Raw genomic sequence first — 20,995 nt, forward strand, 5'->3', positions numbered from 1 at the left:
TGAGAATAAAATACTTTATTTTCAAAATAAAGACAAAATATCTTATACTTTTGATAAGGCGCTATGAATACCACAACAAAAAAATAATGAAATGGACAGATCATTATATCACATTTCTATACAAAAATATATTCGAAAATAATCTTTGGCAAATGTGAAGTTTCTTAGTCGATGCATGAGTACAAAATTCTGCACTATGTACATTTTAAATACACTGATAATCATCAAAGTAGCTTAAAATATAGCCTAGCTTGAGTTAAACTGGTCTTCATATTTTTTAGTTGGCACTTGGGTTTCTACAGTCAGTTTAATATTTTAGTCAAACTAGTTATAATTTAAGGGTAGAAAAGAAAAAAATACATTGAACTATACTACACAATTAACTACTGCATTAATGAAAAGGTTAAAATCCATTTTAATATTTCCTGAAATTCTTTCTCATAACCCTAACGTTATTGATTTTAAATATATGTTTGAATATTAATTAAAAAACTGGGAATTGGCAAATTTAGGGTTCCCCCAATAAAATGCATTCATCAAAATAAAATTTTCTTTTTTTTCAAAATATCTTCATTACAAGAAAAAGTTTACAGGAGAAACTTCAATGAGATGACAAATGAGAAAGCTATCGTTAAATCTAAAAGAACTGTTAATTTTGTTGTTTGACTTCTGAATTACTAACTGTTAATACATTCAATATAACACACCATATACAGTCAAAAGTCTTTAATCCGGACTCGTCGGAACTTCGGCGATTCCGGATTATAGATCGTCAGTTTAAATCTGGTAAGATGGCATGCAGAAATTATACAATTAAAAATATTAAATCGTAATTTATGAAATAAAGAGAAATTGTGATTTAAAGGGTATCAAAATTTACAAAAAAAAGCTTAATATTTATTTGTTTACTTTATTAAACATTTCCTTCAATGCGCGCATGTGTAAAGCATACATTACGCATAGTCGAAATTAGAAAATTGCAACCAGAAAACTATTTTATGCGTATTAGTGACATTTATAATGACGAGAAATTTGATTTAAATTGTATCGGAGTACATCGAGATGAAACACTACATTTAGTAAGGAATTCTAAGCCGAATAAAATAGAAACATCTTCCCTGAAGATGAGTATAGTGCTGACAGATCAACTTCCAGGTCATTGCGTGCCATGACGTCCCCCCCCCCCGTGATATTGATAAACAGATTTCGGAATGGTTAGAGAAACAAATCACCTCTCTGTCACTTTCTTCATGCCTTTATCCATCTTTTTTTGCAGCTATTCCACTTTTTGTTTAATGGACATCGAAACATGCTTTTGCTTTGTAGATCCTTTGGCAGCTCCAGAATTGGAAATTCTATTTGACATAATCGAAAGTTCAAGCTTACTTTTATAAAATTGCTCTAACAGTCTGCAAAAAAAAAATAAGCCAGATCCAATTTGAAGATTAAGGAATAACACAATGTGCAACATTAACTGAAATAGATAATTAGATAATTTTAGCTTAGCTTATACCGTCAGTTATACATTAAACGCGCATGCGCAAACGTATTATGCGCAAGCGTAAGCGCATTAATGCATTTACGCATGCACAGAAAGTTTGTAGCTTTATGATCCGGATTAAAGACTTTTGACTGTAGTAACAAAAATAAAAACAGTAAATGTTCTCTTATACAATCCTCAGCTGAAAATACATCTTTGCTTACTGAGCTGCTAATATACTTTTTAAACCCATGTCAGTTTTTTTCTGTACCACAGAAGCATCCTACAGCTAAAAACAATTATATTTCTCAGCTGCAAACTTAATTTGTTTATAAATAACACCTTGAAGGCTTCATATCAAAAGATAACAAAGGTTATAATATATCGCAGTAAACTCTTGCTCAGTGCGGATTCGATTTTGCATATGTGTGTCATCTTAATTGTTCCCATTTAATTTGTCCAACACTAGAATTTTATTCATACACGATTCAATGTTCATTCATCAACACTGAATGCTGCCTGGTCAGAAGTTATCGAAAGTTTTAAAGAAATTCTATTGTCAGAAAAATTATGCCAAAGAAATAGTACACTGCAAAAGTTATTGGCAGCAAAGAATTCTCATATATAGAAGGAGACATTAAAGAATTAATTGAGATATGACAAATGAAGACCTCGATCATTTTATAACACCACTTGGGAGTTCAAGCAGCAATAATGAAGAAGAAAATAAAGTACCTTTAACTTACAAGATGTTAAATGAATTGTTAAAAAGCCACAAGAACTGTCTGATTTTGCAATGGAGATTGATCCAAATAAAGAATTGATTTTTTTTAATGTCTTTCTTTACAAAAGACATTGCGTCATGATAGTTCAAGCATTTGAAAAAGCACTAACTTTTTTAAAAAATATTTGTATCATGTATATTTTAAGAATAAAAAATCATTTTAATTAACATTTGGTTCATTTTCTTCCCCATTTAATTATATAACAATATTTGGGTTTGTTTAAATTATACATACTTTCTTAATCTGAACACAATTTTGCTGCATGTGTAATGCTTGATGAGGGTTTACTGTAATACATATTATGACCTTTGTCAGAATTAGCTGCGCCAGTACTACAGTGGTAATATATATGATTTAAAAATGATAACTTTTTTTGAATGTGTTAAATTAGCTACATTTCTGTTTCTAATAAAAATATGCAAAGCTTGTATTTTTCATTTCTTTCAAAACGATAAAACAGGAATTTACAAAGGTATATATGGCTAAACTTCACTACATTTAAACAATAACATCTAGAACTACACTACATTACAAATATAGATATTTGAGCAACTAAGCTATTTTCAATGAGTTTTCAAAACTCTTTGATCAAGATTTTACTTATGCAAAAAACAGCATTTTCTACAAAATCACATTTACATACACATACAATTTAAGCACACTAGAGCAGAATGTATACATCTCTAGTTTATACACATAACTATGAAATAACATTGATATGAATTGTGCAGACATAAGCATAAACAAATGAAAATGTGACATCTTTGTGCAGATATTAGCATTAATAACACAAACTAAAAGGTGCCTAATAAATGTGTATGAAAAGCATCAACTTAAATTCAAACATTTCTGTCATGAAATGAAAAATATCATAACTGAACAATACAGATGAATTATTGAGAGAAGATTGCATCATTATTCTACTCTAAAGCATATATATGCTTTAGAGTAGAATAATAATATATATATATATATATATATATATATAAAGAGAGAGAATATATAAATGAAAATTATCTGCTAGGAAATGTGAAGTGAAATTTAGTTAACAAAGTGTACTATGTAAATTAAAAACTGGAATTTGTAATTAATTAAACTGGAAGTGGTAATTAAAATGCTTCATTAAAGAATTTAAACAAGAGAATCATTGTTGATTTCATAGAAAGATTCCAACTTTACTAAAGGGAATTGGAATCTTTCCTAAAAACCACTAACAATTCATGAGGATTGCTTATTGTCATTTTGCAATTCTGAACAAAATTCCTATTCCAATTTTAAACTTTATAAAATCTGAATTTAAATCTTAAGGAACTTCAGAAATGTGATATATGTATGAGAATATAATATTTTATTTAAACTGCTATCATGCATCTTGGTGAGTAATGAATAGATAAAAAATTATGTACATTTGACCCTTGAACAGTGCAAGTTTGTATCATGTGACTCCACTTATACAAGAAACTTAATAAATAAATTCAGGTTTGAAAAAATATTCTGGCAATTAGTTTAGCAAAGTCTGAAAGGTTAGCAGCAAACTGGTGATACAACGCTACTGATCACATCTAATAGGAACTATTCTTCCTGCTTCAGTTTAAATGTCTTTTTCTAAAGCTGAGGCATGACAAGATAATTTTAGTGTCTTTAAAAAAAAATTGAAACATGATCTAATTTTTTTAAACAATCAGTACTTTAAGTTGGTTCTTTTCAACTTGCATCATTGGCATTTGTATTTTACAAAGAAAACATTCACACAGACCACACAGTTCCATACGATTTCTATTTTCTGGAGGGATGACTGCTTAAGAAAATATGGCTGTTAACAATATTCAATACCAATGTTTAATTTATGATCTCAGAAATAGTATCTATTTTTAGAGGTGGCCCACCAGCGGCCGAGCGGTAAAGTTGCTGAACACTGGTAGTTCAGCCTGAGGTTCAAGTCCAGCGAACGGGCTGGCTGCATGGGCTTTTTCGTGGTTTCCCCATGTGTAATGTGTATATGAGTCAGTTTCCCTTAGAAAGTCCTCCATGAAGGCATCCCTCCCCTTAGGCAGATAGCCCTAGTGTGATTTGCCATAATTAAATAAACCAAACCATTTTTAGAGGTAGTCTCTTATTACATTTATCATCAAAATACACTGTTACTACAGTTGTTCTCAGCAGAGTTCAGTTATTAACGTTGTAGATGTGAAATGAATCTAATTGTTCTGATTATGGAAATAATGTCCATCCATTGTGCTCAGTTTTATCTTATATTCAGATGACTGTTTAATTTTTTAGGTATTTTATAAATACAAATAATACAATACTTTACTGAATAATTTGTAGTCAATTATTTTCTATCAAAATATTAACCTCCAGAAGTTAAACTTTCTTCTTTGTGTTTACATTATAAAATATTTTCAAAAGGTGGTTTATTTAAAATTCTTCAAATTTCACTATTTTCCAAATCTGAAATGTAATTCGAAGAGAAATCCACAAATTCTTTCATAAATCGGTGTTTATGGGCTTTACAGGTTCTCTAAAGCATATTTTTTAATTATGGAATGTATTTCTGATCCTACAAAAATATATTCAAAACAGCATAGAAAAGCACTATCAACTATATTTTACTGATTATTGTCAACTATTATGGGAGACATACTTTGAAGCAAAACAATACATTGAGATGTGGAGCTGCCCAGCACTATTTGGGATATCTGGTCACTAAGTTCCATTCACAGTGACATTTGTACACATCAGGAAAGAGCCATTTTTTAGAAGCAGAATTCTGTTTTGTTTAGTTTATGCTTTAAAGGACCAGGAAATGTATATCCTTTTTAATTTTATGTCACTGCTTGGTTTCTTTCCAATTCTCATTTTTCTCCATCTAATACAATATAAGACAATACTGATGCTGGTACTGTCACACAGGTAATCATACTGCAAACAAAAAATGCAAATTTTTGATAAACACAAATTTAAAAAAAAAAAAATCTGAAATGTTTCAGATTTTAAATTACGTCCAAAGGGGCGTTTTTTAACATTTTGTGTATTACCTTTCTTTATTAAATATCATGTTCCTCGCACTTAAACCATAAGATCCAGTGCAACAGCAATATCACAAAATAGTTTTAAAACGAGCATATCTTTAGAATTTCCGATACAGAGACTCACGCGCTGGAGATAAAAATGTTTTTTCTGCACAACGTTGCCATTGCTCGCTTTGAAATCCTTGAGTTTGTTAATCAAAAATTCGTCAAAGTTTTAAAAAATAGGAAATCGATCATAAAACAAATTTCAAATTTCAAATTTGGTCTTCCACATGCTCATATTCGTTGGAGGATTACGTTATTCAAAATTCGATGACTCTATGTACCGTTGTTTTATCACAATACGAGAAATATACATACATTTATGCAGATTTTTCATTATTTAATTTCTTCAAATATAATGCAGGACTCTAACATTTTGTGGCAACAGTTTGAAAAGTGAACCGACATTTATGAGTCCGACGCAAAATGCCAAAAACGAAACTAATAGTCCTTCGGGATTCAAATCGCTTTGGACTAAAAAGTTACATCTTAATGTAATTTTTCCGCTAATAATCTTCTAACAAGCATGTTTTTACTAATTTTCTTTAACATAAAAGTTTAAATTTCATATATAAAATACACAAAATGTGTTCTATTCAGATATTATCAGCAGTGTTATTATTAAGGCACTTACCAACAGATTATTAGTAGTGAAGTTTTAGGATACTGAAAAGTTACCCGCATATTTTTAAACAACATCGAGAATTAGCATCCCTAATCCTTGCATTATTCAATAGTCAACTGTACACGACTAAGCATAAAGTAACAATATTCACTGCTATAAAAAGGATGTAAATATATTTTTAACTACTGTTTGTTTGTGCATCATATTGAATTTAACACATAATGTAGTTTACTATATTTAAATAGCTCAATTAAGATTATGAAACTGGCAGCTTTTTAAAGTTGCAGTAAATGGTGCTATTTCTGATCTCTATATGAATGCACATTTGGACTACATAAAAATAGCATTTAATTAACATTAGAAATACAGAAAAATTTTAAATGGAAAAAACATGTAGCATGACATTTTGGCAATATTAATTTGCTTTAAATGAATTGCAGAAAATAAGTAGTTACAGTTAAAATAAACTGAGTAGCTAAAAATATTTATCATAAAATACACAACCACAAATCTTATCTATTCTTACATTTTAAAATAAAATATATTTCAATACAATAAATTTAAGGACATTTGATAAGCATTAATGTAACATGACAAACTCATCAAAACAATTCTACTGTAGTACATTTAACAGTATTTAATATGTGCACAGAACAATACAAAACTACCCCAGGAGCTGTTTTGCAGATATTTCAATATCTTTGATTTTTATGCAAATTAATAAACATTACAACCTGTTCAAAATGCAGTTCTATAGATTAATGCTTTAGGCCGTCTACTAAAATTTTATATAGTATAGTTTTGATACAGTTAAAATCTGTAATACACTAACAACAATTAAAAAAAAAAAAAAAAGGGTTAGGGTTCATAGCCACAATTTAGTTAAAAAAATAAGCACCTGTCTAATTACATCATACACAACTGCATAACCTTAAAAATTAGACTCATATTATTAAAATATGAGAAATGCAGTATTTATTAAGAGAGAATAAGCATTACCTCAACCATGGAAGATAATTATTATTATTTTTTTTTTTAATTTTAAATAACAGTTCAATTTACAGAACTAGTTTACAATGAGAGGGGGAAAAAAAAAAAAAAACTATGCAGAACAAAACTATATTACAAGATTTAATGATGAAATTTCAGTTCAAAATAGAGAAAATAAAAAATAACAAGGCATATTTATTGTATTCGCTTCAAACCTAATAATAAATACAATTTATTTTTCCACTTATATTGATATTTAAATAATTTAAATCTAAATTCTGAACATTTTCTAAATTTTCATTGTATATCAGTTTTCCCTTAACAGATATAGCAAGCAAAGTAATTTAAGTAAAAAAGAGGGACATTTCTGAAATCAGAAGACAGAAATTTGCTTCATGCAGTCATTCTTTAACAGTAAAAGCTTAACTAACCCGCATACTTGGAAATTGGCGAATATTCGGACAGTCGAGCGTAACTTGAAAAAGAGGAGCGGAGGGGGTAGACTGTAGCCGCTCTTTAGATTTTCCCGCTAAATAAATGCTTTTGACATTTTGATATGTGCATCATATAAAAATAAACCAACGGAACTAAAAAATATTCTGCTTAGCAAGCACAGTAAAACTCTTTTAAATGTTCATAAACAAATCTTAGACTGAACATCAAAATTAATTATCTCTGCAAAATATCGCAAACGTTATTGCGCAATACGTGCACCGTAATTCTTCCCTATGTGATATTACGCAATCGGAATCAACAGCTGCCGGTATTGCGAGAATAAAGAACTAGATAACTGGGGTGTTTTTCATTCTAATTTTTAACAGACGGCGTTAAATTTCCAGAATAGAATCATTCTTCGCTTGGGTTGGTAGACCGCAGAACATTTAGTCCTATTCAATCCAGATTGGAAAGTGGAAAAAAAAAAAAAAAAAAAAAAAAAAAAGAAGAGGTCCGTTGCTTGTTTTGCAGCGAACTATAACAGTTTCAATATTCAAGATTTTGCGGAGAAAGGAGAGACCTTCCAACCTTCGTACTGTATAATGTATTGGCCAAAAAAGTGAAATTATTTTGACTATTCGATTACTTTCCCTTTATTTAAGCCATTCTGAATATTATTCCTTAGAAAGTTAATCTGTGTTAAAACACAACCATTTTTGGAAGTTTACTATACTTCAGCAGTTCCTGCAACTATGTTATTATAAACATTCATACATATGCTCATAATATAAGCATAACGATCATAATAAACATGAATATGAACTGACCAAGCAGAACGAGAATGCAAATTTTTAAGATCTTGATAAAAATTCAAACGTGTGTAGTATTTGGGTGGGAGGAAAAGAATGCCGAATGTACTGGAATTTTCTACTGCTTTCTCAATTCTTTGACCAATAGAACGACGGGCACCGGTCTGTACTCTTTGTGCACAACAAAGGTTATGTTAATGCAGAGAAAGGGGGAAAAGCTATTTCTGGCAGTATGATTCACCATCTGACATTCCATATTAGGAAGAAAAGTTGTTTATTTAGTTTCAGCTTTGGTACGGGGAAAAATAGTGTGTTCATAAAAAAAAAAGTACTAAAAGCAAAAAATAAGCACTAAAATAAGGGCTTCAAAGAAAAAGTAAGCACCTATAAGAGCCTTTATATTTTATTTTCAAATATAAGGACTTATAAGCACTTATAAGGACCGCTATGAACCCTGTGGGTATTTATCAAAATTATTTTTTCTTCAAAAGGTTTCCAAAACACTTTTTTTGGGAAGCAATCATGCATAATATGGCTTAAATAATATATCCTCCGACTAAATATATCTTCTGACATATATAAAAAACACTGAGCATTTAACAGGTCTTCTTTAGAAAGAAAGTGGGTTTCAGAACAATTCATTTCTGGATATATGTAATTTAATATAACTTCGGAAATTCACAACAAAATACCTGACTGATTCATACACAACTGATAAATTAAACAGAACACCAAAATGTACAAATACAAAGAATAAATAAATGCATTTGGCATAAAAATATTTAAAACATGAATAAATAAATATTTTAAATTAAAGTTATAAAACTATACATAAGTATTTACAAACTTCAGGACACAGTCCAATAACAAATGCTCAGTATAAAAAGAAAATTAACTTATACCTTTTAGTAAATGTAGTGTTTATGAAATTCCATTTGAAATGGTCATCATTGTTTGTGTGAAGTCAGGTGTGGGAACTGTAAATTTAGTGCCTTCTGCCCCTCAGAAGATCAATGTCAAACTGAAGACTTTTGTTTTGCCCATTATCTCTCTCAAAACATCGACAGCCAGAAGTATTAGAAATTTAGAATAACAGGACATAAGCAAAGCATTATTAATATGCCCTTTTTTTTAATGAAAATGTAATAAATAGAGTACTACTAGAATGAATTTTCTTTAAAAAAAAATCTTTTAAAGCATATTTCCAAATATTCAGATTTTATATACTTAACCATTTAGAGTATTAGAAGTATCTTATAAGCCTTATGTAAGATCTTCATTTTAGAGCAATGAAAGATATATAATTCTTTCTCCCATGGTGAACATATTTTCAATTTCATATATGTGCCCACATTTTTGCATAAAATTTAATAAGTAAAATTTCAAGACACTAATAACTATTTTAGGTCAAAGGTTAAAATATTTCATTATCACTAATTAAATCAAACTAATGCTTACAATTTGCCATACCAAAATTGCTGTGAGAAATCCGAAACCAGGAACAAGATTTGTTAAAATAATACGAAATCCTCATATTAAATAGCTGGTTTTCTTGAATTTAACCCTAATAATGCACTGAACTGAAGTACTTAGGTAGCAGTTGGATCTGTATTACAGCCAGTAATATGAAATTAATAAAAATTTGAATCCTTTTAAAATTAACATTACTTGAAATTAAAATGCAACTGACTAAAGCAAAAAGTTATGGATTATTGACATTTACACACATTTATTCATTATTATATTTCTCATCATTCTTTGCATTTATTACTTGGATTACTACAAATAATTGCTTAAAAATAGACATTAATGTAAAATAATTAGCATGCTTTTGAAAAATTTCTTGAGATTCCCCCAAAAATTACATTTAAAAAGAAAGTTTTAAGACATATCTTAAAATGTATTTAAAAATTTACAGAATATGTTGTATTAAATAATTTAAAAGCTGTTTAATAACTAATGCAAAAATAATATTCCAAGCTAGAAAAAGTTCATTAATTTAAGTATTGCCCTTAAGGACTTTTTATTTAAAAATTCTGATAAAATCAAATTTCATTTTGCAAAATTTCTAAAAACTTTATTGTAGTACAAATGCTTTGAGAATTTAGAAAATTCTCAATACTCACATTTTGCTGCATATCAAGATGACTGAAGTATACTTCTATATCTTTTTTTTCCGGGGGGGGGGGGGCAAAATATCAATTGACAAATGCGGGAAATTTAGTTTTACAAAATATAACTAAGCATATACAGGATATGCTACGAAAACATAACCTAACTCCAATGATAACATGACAAGATGCACATCCATCTTTCTGACTCAATATGTCCAAAAACAAAATGAAGCTGGAATGCTTAGTAATCTGACAGTCAGCACACAGAAAGGAGCTACAGCTTCTAACAAAAGCATGGTGTGCTATTTTTTTTTTTGTCCCACCCTATAGTTTTGCACATTAAGATGCAACAGATATATAAAATGCATTTTCTGAATTACACTGGGGTGGGAGACTTCTATTTACAAATCAGATAACATAAAAGTATAATATACAGTAGTGCATTATTATGAAATACATTTTCAAGCTAAGTATTCTTATATGAATAAAGAATAAAATTTACAGTTCCTAAAATGGTATTTAAAAACACTTTGCTATTTACATACCTTACTATCTTCCATTCTAGTCTGAATAAGTGGCTGTATTAATTCCTTAACTACAGTTTGAGAACATATAAACTAAAGTTCAGGAACTAATGTGTATACCAGCATTTTTATTAATTTGTTCACTATGCATTACGCTAGATATTTTACGACATATAACAACCATGTTAAGATATCATAAAATACTCTGAACACTCATTTTCCCCCTTACAACTGGTCCCCGAAACTTAAAATTTATAACCTGTAAAATTGAACCTTTGGCCTTGGTATATATAAAAAAAATCAACTGCTACACATTCTGTGAGATGAGTTGACATTTAAGTTTTTATGAGGAAGAGTCAAAAATATAATTTTAATATGGCAATAACTATCAAAACAGCATGTTCATTCAATATTTTATACCCTTCAGTTTAAGGTCATGTACTACAGCTACTAACTTTAAAATGCGAAAAACTGGGAGCTTCCGGATGCTTTCATGCTATGCAGTAATACTATTTCAAAGGAAGTTCAAATTGACTTAAATTCACTTTATAACACATGAGTCAGACTGTTCAATTATTTATAATATGATTATGGCAGAAAATATATGAACATTTAGGCAATGAACTAAATTTTATATTCATTACCTAATTCCATTTTGTAATTTTCTTACACTTATATATTGAGAAAATCCAAGAACGGAAGGGAAGCTTTAGTTTATTAAAGATCTTTTGAACATAATAGAAATAGGATGAAACAATTAATGTACATACTATCGTGTGGTTAAAACCTGGTATTATACCATATATTAGTGTAACACAAAATTAAATAAACATTTAATAAACAAACTAAACCAGGGGTTCCCAAGTGCGTGCCATGAAGAGTAAGGCGCTCTTTCAGCACCTAGCAACGCACTGCTAACATCTTTCAAGGTGGCATACAGGGTGGTGAAGTGCAAGAAACCTCATACCATTGCAGAAAAACTTATTTTTGGCTGTTCTTGATACGGTTAATATTATGGTAGGAGAATCAACGGGAAAACTAATTACAAAGATATATTTATCTAACAACACTATTAGTCTAAGCCGAGGATCTCAATGACCAATTAATAGAGAAAATGAAAGGCACGTTATACAACTTGTTAAGGCTACAGACAGTAATAAAGATGCATACCTTATTTGTTAGATAAGTTTTCTAGATGATAATACAAGTATAATTGTTGAAGACTTTTTCTGTCAAAGCATCAGAAGGTGCAAAGGCTCAAAACTTATTTCAAATTCTTGAAAAGTTTATAACACAAAATAATTTTGATTGGGAAAAGTGTTTTGGTGTATGTACAGATGACACTTAATCAATGTCTGGAGGGACTGCAAGCCCTTATTTGTAGTAAAGCACTGCATGCTATGTGGACCCGTTGCATCGAAGTCGATGAGCTGCAAATTGAATTTGGTATTGGAACATATCATAGATGTAGTAAACTACATAAAAACTAGGCCGCTAAAAGCAAAACTATTAAAAAAAAATTGCATGGACATGGAAGCTGAATACACAGGCCTGCTATATTACTGCAGTTCACAATGGCTTTCACGTGGGAATGTCTTATCCTGCGCATTCGAGTTACATTAAGAAATTCACACTTTTCTGCAAGAGGAAGGACATGCAAACTCCAGATACTTTGCCAAACCAGACGTTTTACTAAAACTGGCATATCTGTATGATATACTTGACAAACTGAACGTCTTGAATCTGTCTCTACAAGGCAATAATAGGCACATCTTGAAACTATTGAAGAAGATTGCGACGTTTAGAAGAAAACTGTAGGTTGTGGATAAGAAAAGTTAATGAGGATGATGGTCAAGATTGTTTCCCTGAATTGCACAAATGCATGTCCTCTAATGACTTGTCTCTCAAAAATTGATGTCTCTTTTCATAGAACACATTTCAAAGCTCACTGAATGGTTTGCAAAATACATTGTGGAAGAAAAGACCGAGAAATATTCATGGATCCAGAACCATTTCCATGTTTAAAATTCAACAGAATTCCCTACATAAAAAGAAGGGAGTCTCAATGAACTCTCTTGCTATAACAGCCTTAAAAAAAAAATTCTCTAGTTCTGATTTGATGGAGTTTTGGATAATCATCAGAAATGAATATCCAACTCTAAGTTCAAAAGCTTTAGGGATTCTCATTCTTTTTGCAACATCATATTTATGGGGAACCGGATTTTTCAGCTGTAGCTCTAATAAAGAGCAAATGTTGTTCAAAGATCAATGGGGAACAAGAAATGAGTGTGGCAGAGTCAAGTCTTATCCTTGCTTTGAAAAACTTTGTGGAGATCAACAAGCTCACCCGTCCCACTGATTTTTTTTTCTATTTTCTTTAATAATAATAATATAATATTCTTGTGTATCAGTTCAATATATACCTATATAAGCCTCAGATTATGGTTTCCATTTCTGTGTCGGATCACTAGTATCAATATACAGTCATATTTTATGAAGCGTTGTGATTTACTATGACGCTATGCAGTAAACAGGTTATAAAGCACAAATCTTGTACAACACTTTGTTGAACACGACTAGGATGCCGTGGCAAAATACTAAACCTGTAAGTGCACCACCAACTGAAAATTTTTGGGAACCCCTGCATTAAACCATTATTATTATTTACCACTACCTTTACTAACCATTAAACCATTACTTAATAAACGATTAGTAGCATTTTCATAAAAAGTTCTACAAATGTCTACAGTAGGTTAAGCCAATTCCTATCAAATAAAATTTAATACGAAAAATTATCCTGAAAATCCTATAGGAATGGGAGAATGGAATTTTTAAAATTTATGCTTCATTAATTCAATAAATTTCATTTATTGATGGAAAACTTTTTTATGAGTAAAGGCTTAAAAATTAAAAACTGGGAATTTGGTGATCTATTTATTAGGAGCCATCACAATAAATAAATAAATAAAAATTAAAAAAAAGGGGAGTCTCCATGTTAAATTAGATAAATTGGCAGTTACAAGATGCACACTGGGAAAAAAAAAAAAAAAAAGGTGGGAGACAGTTCTATATCTCCCATTCTACTGGGATGATTGATGAAATTCAAACTGCATTTTTCATGTCTCAAAAACGTAACTTAGGATATGTATTAGATTTATATATAGCATTTTCATAATATAGGTATTTTGACAAAAAATTGGTCTTTTTCTGAAATGACATGCCAATTTTTTTTTCCATATTTCGATTCTAAGACTTAAATTACGACAAACTGCAAAGTTTTGTGAAAATCGCAGTAGTTTTTAAAAAATTAGGTCTCAAAATTTAAGCTCCTCAGTGTTAATTGAGTTTGGTATATATTTATTAATCTCTTTTTTTATTAAATGTATTTGATTCTTCCTTTCACATTTCAAAATTTAGGTTCATTCCAAATAAAATTCGTCCAGCTTTTTTACGATTCATTTTTTAAATAAATTTTATCAACTTTTTGAAAAATATTCTGAATTATAATCTGTAAAATTTTTACCATCATCTTAAAGTAGAAGTATTTCTAAGCATACCTGCAAAAAATTACAGTTTTTTATTCAAAATTTTCTAGGATATATGTGAATTTATATATATAGGCACATTTCGAAATTTAGCATATTTGTTATTAAGTGAAAATAACACCAAATGTGGTTTATGCACTTTGTTAAAATTATTTGAAATAATGAACAATGACTTTTTTCTACTCGTTTACAATTTGAAGCATTGATTACAATGAAAATAAGTTACTATAAATTAAAAAGTTTGCCAACTAAATTATTCTTGGCGCAAACTGAAAAATATGTAGCAAGATAAATTTTTTAATTTCTTTACAAATTTTGCACCAAATTTTACAAAATTTAATATTTAGGCATAATTTGAGTCACAGAATCAAAATATGGAAAAAAGTGGCGTGTCATTTCAGTTAAAGTCTGATATTGTGTGAAAATGCCTATATTAGAACAATGCTACATATAAATCTCCATATAAGTCCCGCTTTCAAAACATGAAAAGCGCAATTTGAATTTCATCAATTGGCCCAGTAGAACAGGAGATATAGAACCGTTCCCCCTTTTGTGTGTGTGTGTGTGTGTGTGTGAGTGCAGCGTACATTCAGGATGCCTTCACAAGCATGCAGGGCACTATATAAATGTTTCTATCTTCCACCCTATAAATGTTTCTGTCTGTTTGAAGAGCAGACAACCTTCATAAAGGTATGAGCACTTTTATAATGGAACACCCTCATGAAGCAGTCCCATAGGTTCCATGGACTTTGTTTGGTTAAATGCACAATATACATAATCATAAAAGGTCAAAACACATTAACCAAAGTACTGTGAAATAGTAATTCATGATGCCCATGCTTTGCTTTAGCATTTAAATAAGTGAAGCTTTCAAACAGACAAATTGAAAACAGTTCAATAATGGCCGTATTAAGAAGGCAGTCAACATCAGCAACATCAACATCAGCAGTTCAGAATAGACAGAGATAAGAGAGATAATGCATTAGTGATTAAACTGTCAAGCAGAAGAAATTTTTTTCTACAGTCAATGTATTAGTGAAACACTGACACATTATGCATTAAAAATGGTAAAGAATATGCATTAAAAGAGAATTGTTTTTCAAATCTTTGCAAGTTCAATTGTTTTTCTAAATTATTAAAATTACATTTAACTCCTCCTCATGTATATCTATATTTTAATTTCATAATTAACATTATTTTTTAAATACATATTGTACAACACCTGAAAAAATACTTATATCACAGAAAGTTGACACTTTCAATCAAAAGTGACATCTAAAGGTAGGAAAACAAGTTCTATTAAAACTGAATTCCCTGAGCAATTTAGAATATATTTTTTTTAAAAGTATCTATCAAATTACAGTATCTGTTTCATTCATGTATATAGGACTAGGTCTTCCATTGAGAAAAAGTATTGAATTAGGTCTTGAACCAGCTTCTGAAGAAGGTGGTTCAGACATTGCATATGAAGGATTCACTTGTCCTGGATAGTATGCTGAGTTGCAATTGTTCTGATTTGAAGAATTGATTAATTTTGTCACAGGATTTTGATAATAACGTCGCCTTGAGCCTCTTTTTGACCGGGTAGATCGTTGTTTCACTTTTCTTGGTGTCATCGGACGTTGGCAGGCACCGGAATTGGGATCTACAGTGGAATTGTTTTGATACTCTATACTATAAGGAAGATTTCTTATTTGTTTCACTGAACCTGAAAGTTGAAATGCTTAATTAGATAAATAAAACTAAATTATGGCATATGAAACACTCTCCCTGCCTCCCAAAGAAATCTAGCTTAAAGACATGACGAAAATTTTTAATTACAAAATAGATTGTCAGCACAAACCAGGTGTAAAAGATTAATGAGTTAACAATTTAGTACAAAGCCAGAGATCTGGACTCATTGGGACAATTCTGAATTTGGGATAAACTTAGTAAGATGATCTGCAGAAGTTATAAAATTAAAAATATGAAACAGTGATTTCTGAAATAATAAAATATTTATGACCCCCCTTTTTAACAGAATAAAAATTTATCAACCCCAAAAAAGGAAGAAGTAGAAAAAGCTTAATATTTATTTGTTTTAGTAAATGTTTCTTTCAATGTAAGGTTTTGATATGCTTTGTTTTCTTGAGCTAATACTTTCTCTATAATTCTATAGACAGACATTATTTCTTCTTGTTCAATTAAGTTTCATTGTTCAAGACTATTAATTGGGACATTGAGAATTCCCACTAAATTGTTAATACAAAGTTTTTCACTCTCAAAAACCTCTCTGTCACTTTCTTCACTACTGGTAGAGATATTTTCTGGACGTAGAAACATACTACAGATTTCACTGCCGATTGGTTGATTGATGACTGAGACATTGTCTTGCAGTGAAAAACTGTTATAATCATCTTCATTTATTACCACTTCTCAAATCTTCTTTACAAATTCAATTAATTGAAAAATTTTGCTTTTTGTTTGCGATATCTGAAAACCTCCAAATTCATGGCTATCATAATAAAGTTTAGCTAGCATCCGCTATACACCACTGGAGATGTATCCTGAGATTGGCAACTAAAGACCTGTTGTTCTGCTACATTCTGTCTATCTCTTGTTAAAGAAGTTAAGCCTGAATTATATTCTTCAACGTAAACTTAAGATGAACAGAAAATGAAGAAATGCAGTTTTTAAACTCTATAACTGCAACCAAATGAAGAAATAAGAACTACTCATTTTTCTAACACTAACAGTTTGATAGTATTTATCAAGAATGTATACCACCACAATACAAGAGAATTAATTACTAATTCATGATTACTCATTCATGAGTAACTTTAATTTTGAAGTTCTTACTTTGATATATAAAAAAAAGAGAAATGTAGTAATCATATTATGATACTAAAAATGAATTCTAATAGCATTAAGTAGAAGAAAATTTTAAAGGAAACAAAATAAATTAAATATTCTCTGACCACTAGTATTTGAGATTTCCTGCCACCATCATTAAGTCCATAAGGTTGGTGTGCGAGTTTAGTTCTTGAAGAATTCCCAGTAACCTGAGAATATACATAAGGTTTCGTAATTAAAATTTTCTTGTCCCGTATTTAATTACATTGACCCTAAATAATTATGCAATTGTCTAAGAAGGTAGTACTGGGCATTTATGAAGTGACTACTTTGGTTATATTACAAACAACAGCCTCTTCGCTTGTATTTCAAGACTTAAAGCAATTCCTCCTACTGTTATGAACACGTATAGAAAGGTATGACTGCTTTTGTAATTAATCACCTTTTGTTCAATCATACTTATAGCTTTCAAATTATACTTTAGAAGTTTCAATCCTGATTATATATTAATCAGTATGTCTCTTAAAGAGAATATATTAATTACCTTTTTCCTCTTACAGTGCTTCTTATTTTATATATTTTTTCTAGTTTTATTATATAAAATTGGCTGCTGAAATAAGGTTGACTCCTTGTTTAATTTGTTTGTGACTGAAGGTGGCATAAGATCAACTGCAGCAACTCAGATATTTAAAAACATCGTTTATGAATTATACTTACAGTTATAGGTGCTTATAAAAAGTTATCAAATAAATACATTACATAAGCAAATTACATCAAATAAGATACACATTTAAAAAATAATAATAAAAATTATTAGGTAAACCTTTCTAAACTGCCATACGCAATGCACTTTAAGGGGGGGGATTAAATCATCTGCTTAGGGCTGGAAGGTTGCAACAGTCTTAGAATTTGGAATTAGCCAACAACAATAAAAAGCAGCTATTTGAAACGTTAAACTGCTAAGATTTGTGGATAATTAATGCAGTGGTTGAGTTACAAAATAGGTCTGCCTTTGAGAAGTTTTTTAGTGCTATCAATTTTACTAGGAATAAAACATATGAAACTGCAATCATTTAAAACTTTATTCATTTGAATATTAGTAGACTGCATGATTGTAAGAACACTGAAAAATCAGATAATCTCCAAGATGAAACAATATACTGAATGTGAATGAAAATTAGATAATTGACAGAATATACCGGATAACCAGTTTACTATGTTAAACTGCTTTATAGGAATAAAAATAGGCCTACACGGCTTTTAAAATACACACACACAAGAATTACTCATTTACGCAAATAAAAATGTTTTCATTTTGCATTTTAGGAAAATATTTTAATCATATTTAGATATTAACACTTTTACATCATTAATTTTCATATTCATACAGCTGCTTTCAGTTTTAAATGGAACTTACTGATCACTAATGTATGAGTAACACATAACATGATTTATGAGCATAATGATTTAACATGTTAATTACTAATTCATGAGTAACACAAAAAATACGACAAAGTATGAAGTAGTGATTATGAACAAACATGCAATTCAACACAAGCATGCATAGAAAGTATTAAAAATTAGTGCAAATATCAAAAGTTAACTAGCACAGATAAGTTTTAAATTTGAAATGCGAGTAGGATACTTATAGGTTACACAAGCTGATCCAAAAGATGTTACCAATTATGAATTTTTGTTGGTATGTTTCACAACAGAAATTTAAAAAAATCAACTGTATAATAATAAGAAAGTAAGTTTAGTACCATTAATATTTTTTGTTAAATTTTAAATCTATTTCTACGACTCCCAACTTTAAATTGCAATAAGATATAAAAACCTTGTCATGACATGGAGAGAGACAATGGATTACTTTTAGATAAATTACACAATAGCAACAATATGCATAAGTTCCCCCCCCCCCCCAGTTTTGACCAGTAGTATCCACAGAAGAGTATCCAAAGGTCAAGCAGATCCTCTTTCTCTACTAAAAAATCTCTTAATCTCTCTACTCTTTTGATTCAGAGATTTTAAAAGCCCCAATCCTAAAAATTTTACAGTGAAAAATATACATTCCTTCAAATTTAAAAATTTAAACTTGTTCTAGCATAAACAGACATTTTCAATATTAATCACAGCCCGATTTGTGATGGTCCATGGAAGGAAGAACAAATTCTTGTGCTTACTAACTTTAATTGCTCGATACTAGACCACTAGACAAAGGGCTGGATTAACCATTAAGCAATATAAACATGTACTCAATGCATCAAGGAAAGGAGGCACCACAAAAAAAAAAAAAAAAAAAAAAAAAAAAAAAAAAAAGGTTAATAGGTATTCTGGAAAAATGAGCACAAAAAAATTTCCTATTGTCAGTTCTACCATAGAATGCATGGTGCAGCTAAACAAAACAGAGAGAGAAGGAATGATGAAAAAACTGTTGTAAACATATGTTTGGGCAGCAAAATCTTTTAAGTGCTTTGGGATTCTAAAGGTTTTAATGCAGTCCTAACTAGACAACATTATGAAGGTTCTATAAAATAACACAGAATGCACATTATATTATCAAAAGTATCTATAAACCTCTTCTAATGTAATGGATTTAGACATATTATAAAGAATGTTCACATAAATATAGAAGTATGTAAGTAACTTCTAGAACTTCACTGCAAAGCTGATCTAGCTGTATAGAGAGCATACAAGAAAAATCTGCAACTTTATACTACAGCAAATGTGTTTATGAAATTTTACTCATCTTGCATGTTCCCTGTTCAACCATAAATGACATCATTATGGAAACAGATTATTATGCAAAACTTTGACCTAGTTATCAATACTTTACAATAGACAACAGCATCAGAGTACACACACAAAAAAAGTGTTAAACAAAAACAAAATCTTATATCATCAATAAATGCAAACTGCAATAAATTCTCTGGCTAAAACAAAAACACACAACACACACAGATTTATAGCCTTGGAGCTTATTTATAGCTATATATGTCATCATAGATTTATAGCTTCTATGTGAAATGTCAATGAAAATTATATCAAGTTCAATGAGCCACTAAGTAATTGCAAGATGTATTACAGATTGATGAGCCATAGTACAATACACAACAATTTAAGGAAGAGTGGCATTGAGCTGAATGCCATGCATGGTAATAAATTGCAACAGTATGGAGCTACTTCTTATATCTAGGACTGGGTTAGATTATTTGAATGAGGAGGCGCGCCCAAGAGATATTTGTCTAGCGGAAAGAATGTCTTCATGAAGAACTTTCTAAGAGAAGCTGGTTCATATTCATGTTACACATGGGAAAACTATAAATTTAACCATTCAGCCAGCCCATTCACCTGGAACTGAACTCAGGTTAAACTCTCGGCAATAAGAAGTCTTTACTACTTGACCATTGGTGAGGTAATTAGGAGCAGGCCTTATCATGAATGAACAAAACCATACACACACATGCAAGTTTATTGGTATTTTTAATTATTCCATGTAATCAACAATGGACCTACAATTTGGAAATGTTTCACTTTTTTTCAATACAACCAAGCACACCTATATATAAAGTGCAGACTATTTACTAAAGGTTTGATGTTGACAATACTGAAAAGTTTAATGAACTACTCAAAAGTCTGAAACTTAAATGTTATAAAACAGTTTTAGTATGAATTTGAAATGATAGCTGAGAGCTAATTCCCAGTGCTCTACACTGGTAAACAAACTGACCTATGTCTTAAAAAAAAAAAAAAAAAAAAAAAAAAAATAGCAGGCAATGCCA

The 20,995-nt window shown here is 30.0% G+C and overlaps 1 protein-coding gene across 1 annotated transcript in view; it reads right to left on the reverse strand.

The window, feature by feature from the left end:
* Positions 1-20,995, reverse strand: part of NKAIN (Sodium/potassium-transporting ATPase subunit beta-1-interacting protein) — a 73,969-nt gene continuing 52,974 nt past the window's right edge. Inside the window, exon 6 of the mRNA XM_085826185.1 lies at positions 1-16,089. Within this exon, the coding sequence (XP_085682311.1) occupies positions 15,734-16,089 (356 nt within the window). The 3' untranslated portion in view covers positions 1-15,733. The remainder of the gene's footprint in view (positions 16,090-20,995) is intronic.

This window comes from Stegodyphus dumicola, chromosome 11 (assembly GCF_044657685.1).
Source record: "Stegodyphus dumicola isolate Sdum_Otavi_A_Nest chromosome 11, ASM4465768v1".
NCBI lineage: Eukaryota > Metazoa > Arthropoda > Arachnida > Araneae > Eresidae > Stegodyphus > Stegodyphus dumicola.